Source organism: Daphnia magna, linkage group LG8 (assembly GCF_020631705.1).
Source record: "Daphnia magna isolate NIES linkage group LG8, ASM2063170v1.1, whole genome shotgun sequence".
Lineage (NCBI taxonomy): Eukaryota > Metazoa > Arthropoda > Branchiopoda > Diplostraca > Daphniidae > Daphnia > Daphnia magna.
In genome coordinates, this window is record NC_059189.1 from 10,914,193 (window position 1) to 10,923,207 (window position 9,015).

The window sequence follows — 9,015 nt, forward strand, 5'->3', positions numbered from 1 at the left end:
AAACGGTCTGCTGTAGCGAGGAGTAGCCTTTAACAGCGTCCCCCTAGCGGCGGGGGCCAATAGGTGTGACCTAGAATAATCATCGGTTGGAATTATGCAATCTACCATAAAACTACTAGGTAAAGCCCACGAGATCAAGGAAAATTATACCTTTGAAATATATGCAGCATACTACGTACGTACGGTACAATTTTAAAACAGGTCAAACTGCAGTGAGAAAACTAACTACTACAAAAGCTAATATGGCCACATCTTCCTTCTCCAATAAGTACAAATTTGAGACATTATTGGTGTCCACTCCCAGAGAATATGTATATCATGTGGAACTTAACAGACCCCAGCAATTTAACACAATGAACAGTGCCTTCTGGAGGTATTCTGCATTTATCTTTGTGAGATTTATAAAGCCAGGTTCTCCTCCACAATATTTTTGTCCTAAGGGAAATGGTGGAGTGCTTCCAAGCCATCAGTGAAGACAGTGACTGTAGGGTTGTAGTCTTGTCTGCCAATGGTAAACACTTCACAGCAGGTCTTGATTTGACTGACATGGGTCCATTGATGGAAACAGTCTTGGGTAATGGTGATGTTGCGAGGAAGTTCCGAACTCTTCAGCAGTTCATTAAAAGCTATCAGTTGTCTTTCACATCAGTCGAGCAGGTTGGTATAAGTATATATATTTTTTCATTATATATATATATATATATATTTTTTTTTATCGAATCAAATTGCATAAAAATTTTGTGTCCAGTGCAACAAGCCTGTAATTGCTGCTGTGCATGGAGGTTGCATTGGTGGAGGTGTAGACTTGATCACTGCTGCTGATATTCGTTTTTGTACCCAAGATGCTTTCTTCCAAATTAAGGAAGTAGATATTGGTATTGTATTACTATTTCACTAATCATGGATATACTGTTGTTAATCAATGATTGTTTCAATTTTCGGGCTTGCGGCTGATGTGGGAACTCTGCAACGCTTACCGAAAGTGATTGGTTCAGATAGCCTGGTCCGTGAATTAGCTTATACGGCGCGCAAAATGTTCGCTGATGAAGCAGCTCAGGCTGGCCTAGTGAGCCGAGTGCTGTCCGATAAAGAAATTATGCTAAAAGTAGCTTTGGAGATAGCCAGTGCTATTGCGGATAAATCACCGGTAGCTGTTCAAGGAAGCAAACATAACCTAAATTACGCACGGGATCATTCAATCGAAGAAGGACTAAATTATATGGTGATATGGAATGCTGCTATGTTGCAATCAGAAGATTTACGTGTTGCCGCCATGGCTTCTATGGATCGTAAAGGTCCCCCTCCATCTTTTTCAAAGCTTTAAAGGGCTGCTATAAAATGAACTGCATCTCCTGGTGATTGAAATTCTAGAATGATGAAAATAACATAGAGTTCGAAATGCCTAAGACCTTATTGCAAACATTAGCTGGATTTTTAAATGAATCCCTTGTCTGGAACAAGGAAGAGAACAATGTCTAATTTCCCGATAGGGATTCTTGCAAAAGTGGGGCGTTCCTAGGGCTCGGCCCCGCGTACAATGTGTAGGTATTTGGGCGAATGGGTACGTCTTCTCGGGTAAAAAATTGAATCCGGTGGTAACGGTTCTTGACACTTTGTGTCCACTATCTACCCGGGTTTTACTCGGGTAACAAAATTACGAAACGGTTCAATTACCTGGTTAGCCCCGATTTCCTACCCGATTACCATGTTTTTCCCCGATTACCCGGGTTTTCCCGGAATTAAGTCTTGTGCTTTCAATTTCCGCCCCAAGATGGGATTTTCCAGAACTTTTTTGCTACCTTCCCTTTTTTTTTAACTTGGCGGCATCACAGCTGCTATTTTTCAAGATGGCGGTGGGTATACCTGTTAACCCATCAAAACCAGCCCAGCCTACCCATTTTGGCAAATAGGCTACCCTGATCGCCATGGGCGACTATTTTTATTGACATTTTGCTACATTTCTACATGACATTGGCATTTATTTATTTCCTGATAGGGATTCTATCAAAACTCGTATATACCCAACCCCCTTATCAGGCACCCCTACCCTTCTACAACGACCGGTGGACCGATCGACACTTTTTCTGAGACTTTACCCCAGAGATGGCGCTGATGGCGCGGCGATTTCAGGGGTGTCGGCACTAATCTTTGGTTCGTTTTTTTATTTTCGATGTTGTGTAGCTGAGATTGGTCTCCTTTTGTAGAGGAAATAACGCAGCAGCTCCCGGTCGAGTCCCTGTTTTTATCGGCTGAACGACGAAGGAGTGTGGAGCAGTTTAGTCGGCCCATTCGAGTCGATTTCAGGGTCTCGTACGTATCCTTTATAGGTTTTCTTATTTTAGATGCTGTGTAGAAAAACTTGACGTCGTCTTGTAGAGGAGATAACGTGAAGAATAACAAAGGGGTCTTGTCAATTATCGGCTCAACGATAAAGGAATGTGGAGCAATCTAAGAGCGACTCGAAGTTTCTGGAGATTTTTTTCCAGAGAGATGGCGCGTCGTTCATGAAGATAGGGAAAAATCAGGCCGCGAAGTTATTTTTCAAGGCAGGGCTTTGTGGGTCGCCCGGCAACGGACTGGTTGTTTCGATCATGATCGTCTAGATAAAAGGGGCAACTTCGATTACAAATTTAGCATGTAGCATTGAGCAGTTGAGTTGGAATCTTAGTAGGCGAATTATCTGAAATCAGTAAGTATATGTTGATCTTCTGTATCACTAGGGGCCCTCACTCCGTTCAGGAAGTTCCCGATAGGGTACAGCCTGGACGCCAATTCGCCACACAGAAACCCGGAAACCATTTGCTCTTCCGGAAAAACTGACGACTGAGGCTGTGAGTAATCAAGTAGAGCAAGTTAGTTACATCGATGGGCAAACAGTTTGTTTAACAAACGTTCAAACTGGACGAAATAGTGTCAAGTTAAACGTCATCTAGCGGTAGTAAACTAGGGGCCCTCACTCCGTTCAGGAAGTTCCCGATAGGGTACGGCCTGGTCGCCAATTTCCCATAATATCTCGGAAACCGTTTGCTCTTCCGGCAAAACAGACTCCGTATACATGTCCTATGAGGCGTGCGCTGATCATCAACGCCTTCATCCCGCCTTTCCACTTTTGTCAAAATCGGCCAAAAATGACATCTCTTGAAATTCTCCAAAAATCAGACGGTATAATCGAAATTGAACGCTGATTTCGATTTAGTTATTGGTTTTCTCGTTAAACCAGCCGTTTCAAAAATTAACGAAACAGTGCTGTTAGCGCAACAACTTAATTTAGGGTTTTTAAGGATTAAATCAAAAACTATAAGACCAATAGGAAAATAAACCTGATTTTCGTGATTTTCATTCAATTTTGATTCGAATTCATGTATTTTAAGCAAAATTTGAAATTTGGCAAAAAATGAAAAAGTGGGAAGGGTATAGCCTTCCCACTTTTGTCAAAATCTACCAAAAACGACATCTCTTGAAATTCTCCAAAAATCACACGGAATAATCGTAATTGAACGCTGATTTCGATTTAGTAATTGGTTTACTCGTTAAACCAGCCGTTTCAAAAATTAACGAAACAGTGCTGTTAGCGCAACAACTTAATTTGTGGTTTTTAAGGATTAAATCAAAAACTATAAGACCAATAGGAAAATAAACCTGATTTTCGTGATTTTCATTCAATTTTGACTTGAATTCATGTATTTTAAGCAAAATTTGAAATTTGGCCAAAAATGAAAAAGTGGGAAGGGTATAGCCTTCCCACTTTTGTCAAAATCTACCAAAAACGACATCTCTTGAAATTCTCCAAAAATCACACGGAATAATCGTAATTGAACGCTGATTTCGATTTAGTTATTGGTTTACTCGTTAAACCAGCCGTTTCAAAAATTAACGAAACAGTGCTGTTAGCGCAACAACTTAATTTAGGGTTTTTAAGGATTAAATCAAAAATATAAAAAAGGAAAAAATTTTTTTAATCAAACAATAAGAAATAGAAAAAAAATTTTTTTTTTTTGAAATTTGGCCAAAAATGAAAAAGTAGGAAGGGTATAGCCTTCCCACTTTTGTCAAAATCTACCAAAAACGACATCTCTTGAAATTCTCCAAAAATCACACGGAATAATCGAAATTGAACGCTGATTTTGATTTAGTTATTGGTTTTCTCGTTAAACCAGCCGTTTCAAAAATTAACGAAACAGTGCTGTTAGCGCAACAACTTAATTTAGGGTTTTTAAGGATTAAATCAAAAACTATAAGACCAATAGGAAAATAAACCTGATTTTCGTGATTTTCATTCAATTCATTATTTTGCTTGAATTCATGTATTTTAAGCAAAATTTGAAATTTGGCAAAAATGAAAAAGTGGGAAGGGTATAGCCTTCCCGCTTTTGTCAAAATCTACCAAAAACGACATCTCTTGAAATTCTCCAAAAATCACACGGAATAATCGAAATTGAACGCTGATTTCGATTTAGTTATTGGTTTACTCGTTAAACCAGCCGTTTCAAAAATTAACGAAACAGTGCTGTTAGCGCAACAACTTAATTTAGGTTTTTTAAGGATTAAATCAAAAACTATAAGACCAATAGGAAAATAAACCTGATTTCCGTGATTTTCATTCAATTTTGATTCGAATTCATGTATTTTAAGCAAAATTTGAAATTTGGCCCCAAAAATGAAAAAGTGGGAAGGGTATAGCCTTCCCACTTTTGTCAAAATCTACCAAAAACGACATCTCTTGAAATTCTCCAAATATCACACGGAATAATCGAAATTGAACGCTGATTTTGATTTAGTTATTGGTTTTCTCGTTAAACCAGCCGTTTCAAAAATTAACGAAACAGTGCTGTTAGCGCATCAACTTAATTTAGGGTTTTTAAGGATTAAATCAAAAACTATAAGACCAATAGGAAAATAAACCTGATTTTCGTGATTTTCATTCAATTTTGATTCGAATTCATGTATTTTAAGCAAAATTTGAAATTTGGCAAAAAATGAAAAAGTGGGAAGGGTATAGCCTTCCCACTTTTGTCAAAATCTACCAAAAACGACATCTCTTGAAATTCTCCAAAAATCACACGGAATAATCGTAATTGAACGCTGATTTCGATTTAGTAATTGGTTTACTCGTTAAACCAGCCGTTTCAAAAATTAACGAAACAGTGCTGTTAGCGCAACAACTTAATTTATGGTTTTTAAGGATTAAATCAAAAACTATAAGACCAATAGGAAAATAAACCTGATTTTCGTGATTTTCATTCAATTTTGACTTGAATTCATGTATTTTAAGCAAAATTTGAAATTTGGCCAAAAATGAAAAAGTGGGAAGGGTATAGCCTTCCCACTTTTGTCAAAATCTACCAAAAACGACATCTCTTGAAATTCTCCAAAAATCACACGGAATAATCGTAATTGAACGCTGATTTCGATTTAGTAATTGGTTTACTCGTTAAACCAGCCGTTTCAAAAATTAACGAAACAGTGCTGTTAGCGCAACAACTTAATTTATGGTTTTTAAGGATTAAATCAAAAACTATAAGACCAATAGGAAAATAAACCTGATTTTCGTGATTTTCATTCAATTTTGACTTGAATTCATGTATTTTAAGCAAAATTTGAAATTTGGCCAAAAATGAAAAAGTGGGAAGGGTATAGCCTTCCCACTTTTGTCAAAATCTACCAAAAACGACATCTCTTGAAATTCTCCAAAAATCACACGGAATAATCGTAATTGAACGCTGATTTCGATTTAGTTATTGGTTTACTCGTTAAACCAGCCGTTTCAAAAATTAACGAAACAGTGCTGTTAGCGCAACAACTTAATTTAGGGTTTTTAAGGATTAAATCAAAAACTATAAGACCAATAGGAAAATAAACCTGATTTTCGTGATTTTCATTCAATTTTGATTCGAATTCATGTATTTTAAGCAAAATTTGAAATTTGGCCAAAAATGAAAAAGTAGGAAGGGTATAGCCTTCCCACTTTTGTCAAAATCTACCAAAAACGACATCTCTTGAAATTCCCCAAAAATCACACGGAATAATCGTAATTGAACGCTGATTTCGATTTAGTAATTGGTTTACTCGTTAAACCAGCCGTTTCAAAAATTAACGAAACAGTGCTGTTAGCGCAACAACTTAATTTAGGGTTTTTAAGAATTAAATCAAAAACTATAAGACCAATAGGAAAATAAACCTGATTTTCGTGATTTTCATTCAATTTTGATTCGAATTCATGTATTTTAAGCAAAATTTGAAATTTGGCAAAAAATGAAAAAGTGGGAAGGGTATAGCCTTCCCACTTTTGTCAAAATCTACCAAAAACGACATCTCTTGAAATTCTCCAAAAATCACACGGAATAATCGAAATTGAACGCTGATTTTGATTTAGTTATTGGTTTTCTCGTTAAACCAGCCGTTTCAAAAATTAACGAAACAGTGCTGTTAGCGCAACAACTTAATTTAGGGTTTTTAAGGATTAAATCAAAAACTATAAGACCAATAGGAAAATAAACCTGATTTCCGTGATTTTCATTCAATTTTGATTCGAATTCATGTATTTTAAGCAAAATTTGAAATTTGGCAAAAATGAAAAAAGTGGGAAGGGTATAGCCTTCCCACATTTGTCAAAATCTACCAAAAACGACATCTCTTGAAATTCTCCAAAAATCACACGGAATAATCGTAATTGAACGCTGATTTCGATTTAGTAATTGGTTTACTCGTTAAACCAGCCGTTTCAAAAATTAACGAAACAGTGCTGTTAGCGCAACAACTTAATTTAGGGTTTTTAAGGATTAAATCAAAAACTATAAGACCAATAGGAAAATAAACCTGATTTTCGTGATTTTCATTCAATTTTGATTCGAATTCATGTATTTTAAGCAAAATTTGAAATTTGGCAAAAAATGAAAAAGTGGGAAGGGTATAGCCTTCCCACTTTTGTCAAAATCTACCAAAAACGACATCTCTTGAAATTCTCCAAAAATCACACGGAATAATCGAAATTGAACGCTGATTTTGATTTAGTTATTGGTTTTCTCGTTAAACCAGCCGTTTCAAAAATTAACGAAACAGTGCTGTTAGCGCAACAACTTAATTTAGGGTTTTTAAGGATTAAATCAAAAACTATAAGACCAATAGGAAAATAAACCTGATTTTCGTGATTTTCATTCAATTTTGACTTGAATTCATGTATTTTAAGCAAAATTTGAAATTTGGCCAAAAATGAAAAAGTGGGAAGGGTATAGCCTTCCCACTTTTGTCAAAATCTACCAAAAATGACATCTCTTGAAATTCTCCAAAAATCACACGGAATAATCGAAATTGAACGCTGATTTCGATTTAGTAATTGGTTTACTCGTTAAACCAGCCGTTTCAAAAATTAACGAAACAGTGCTGTTAGCGCAACAACTTAATTTAGGGTTTTTAAGGATTAAATCAAAAACTATAAGACCAATAGGAAAATAAACCTGATTTTCGTGATTTTCATTCAATTTTGATTCGAATTCATGTATTTTAAGCAAAATTTGAAATTTGGCAAAAAATGAAAAAGTGGGAAGGGTATAGCTCCCTTCCCCCTTTTGTCAAAATCTACCAAAAACAAAATCTCTTGAAATTCTCCAAAAATCACACGGAATAATCGAAATTGAACGCTGATTTTGATTTAGTTATTGGTTTTCTCGTTAAACCAGCCGTTTCAAAAATTAACGAAACAGTGCTGTTAGCGCAACAACTTAATTTAGGGTTTTTAAGGATTAAATCAAAAACTAAAAGACCAATAGGAAAATAAACCTGATTTTCGTGATTTTCATTCAATTTTGACTTGAATTCATGTATTTTAAGCAAAATTTGAAATTTGGCCAAAAATGAAAAAGTGGGAAGGGTATAGCCTTCCCACTTTTGTCAAAATCTACCAAAAACGACATCTCTTGAAATTCTCCAAAAATCACACGGAATAATCGAAATTGAACGCTGATTTTGATTTAGTTATTGGTTTTCTCGTTAAACCAGCCGTTTCAAAAATTAACGAAACAGTGCTGTTAGCGCAACAACTTAATTTAGGGTTTTTATAGATTAAATCAAAAACTATAAGACCAATAGGAAAATAAACCTGATTTTCGTGATTTTCATTCAATTTTGATTCGAATTCATGTATTTTAAGCAAAATTTGAAATTTGGCCAAAAATGAAAAAGTGGGAATAGCCTTCCCACTTTTGTCAAAATCTACAAAAAACGACATCCTTTGAAATTCTCCAAAAATCACACGGAATAATCGAAATTGAACGCTGATTTTGATTTAGTTATTGGTTTTCTCGTTAAACCAGCCGTTTCAAAAATTAACGAAACAGTGCTGTTAGCGCAACAACTTAATTTAGGGTTTTTAAGGATTAAATCAAAAACTATAGGACCAATAGGAAAATAAACCTGATTTTCGTGATTTTCATTCAATTTTGATTCGAATTCATGTATTTTAAGCAAAATTTGAAATTTGGCCAAAAATGAAAAAGTGGGAAGGGTATTGTTAGAAATTCCAGAACCCGAACCTGATGGTTCAGGGACGGACAATTAGGAAGGAAGTCAAACGGAGAAGTAATGAGATAGATCGGCGTAACAAGAAGACAGAAGACCGTAGAAAGTAAAAGTAAGATGAAGAATAAAAGAATAAAACCATAGAAACGTTATGCAACTCTAATGCAAAAATAGGAAAAAACAGAATAGTAAGAGAAGTCGTCGTTAGATGGCGCCACACGGAACCAATCAGAGATTAGTTCCTGAAACCATCAAGAGATGGCGCCACATGAGACCAGTCAGAAATTAGTTACTCTAACCATCGCTAGATGGCGCCACATGGAACTTAAGTTCAGAAATAGTTCGGAGGACTATCGTTAGATGGCGCCACTTGGAGCTGGGTATTTGGTTCAAAGATTCAGCACTAGATGGCGCCACTAACGTCCTATCTAAGTGTCTTTTAGTGTACTAAATGAGCACTAGATGGCGCCACTAGCGTCCTGCCAAAGTGCCTTTTAGTTT

At 35.9% G+C, this 9,015-nt stretch overlaps 2 protein-coding genes across 2 annotated transcripts; both read left to right on the forward strand.

The window, feature by feature from the left end:
- The first annotated feature begins 57 nt into the window (after window positions 1-57).
- On the forward strand, window positions 58-1,406 carry LOC116921966 (delta(3,5)-Delta(2,4)-dienoyl-CoA isomerase, mitochondrial-like). The gene is made up of 4 exons (XM_045177831.1): window positions 58-119; window positions 202-373; window positions 441-657; window positions 749-1,406. The coding sequence occupies exons 1-4, from the start codon at window positions 95-97 to the stop codon at window positions 896-898; spliced, it is 564 nt and encodes a 187-aa protein (XP_045033766.1). The 5' UTR covers window positions 58-94; the 3' UTR covers window positions 899-1,406.
- LOC123475591 (delta(3,5)-Delta(2,4)-dienoyl-CoA isomerase, mitochondrial-like) lies at window positions 923-1,324 on the forward strand. The gene has a single exon (XM_045178466.1). It carries the CDS (start codon window positions 923-925, stop codon window positions 1,322-1,324), a length of 402 nt encoding a protein of 133 aa, XP_045034401.1.
- Window positions 1,407-9,015: the final 7,609 nt, after the last annotated feature.

Coding starts and splice junctions, on each gene's coding strand:
- LOC116921966 (XM_045177831.1), top strand. CDS start 95: ATGCAATCTACCATAAAACTACTAG. Junction 120..201: donor ATCTACCATAAAACTACTAG/GTAAAGCCCACG, acceptor ATTTTAAAACAG/GTCAAACTGCAGTGAGAAAA. Junction 658..748: donor CTTTCACATCAGTCGAGCAG/GTTGGTATAAGT, acceptor TTTTGTGTCCAG/TGCAACAAGCCTGTAATTGC.
- LOC123475591 (XM_045178466.1), top strand. CDS start 923: ATGATTGTTTCAATTTTCGGGCTTGCGGCTGATGTGGGAACTCTGCAA.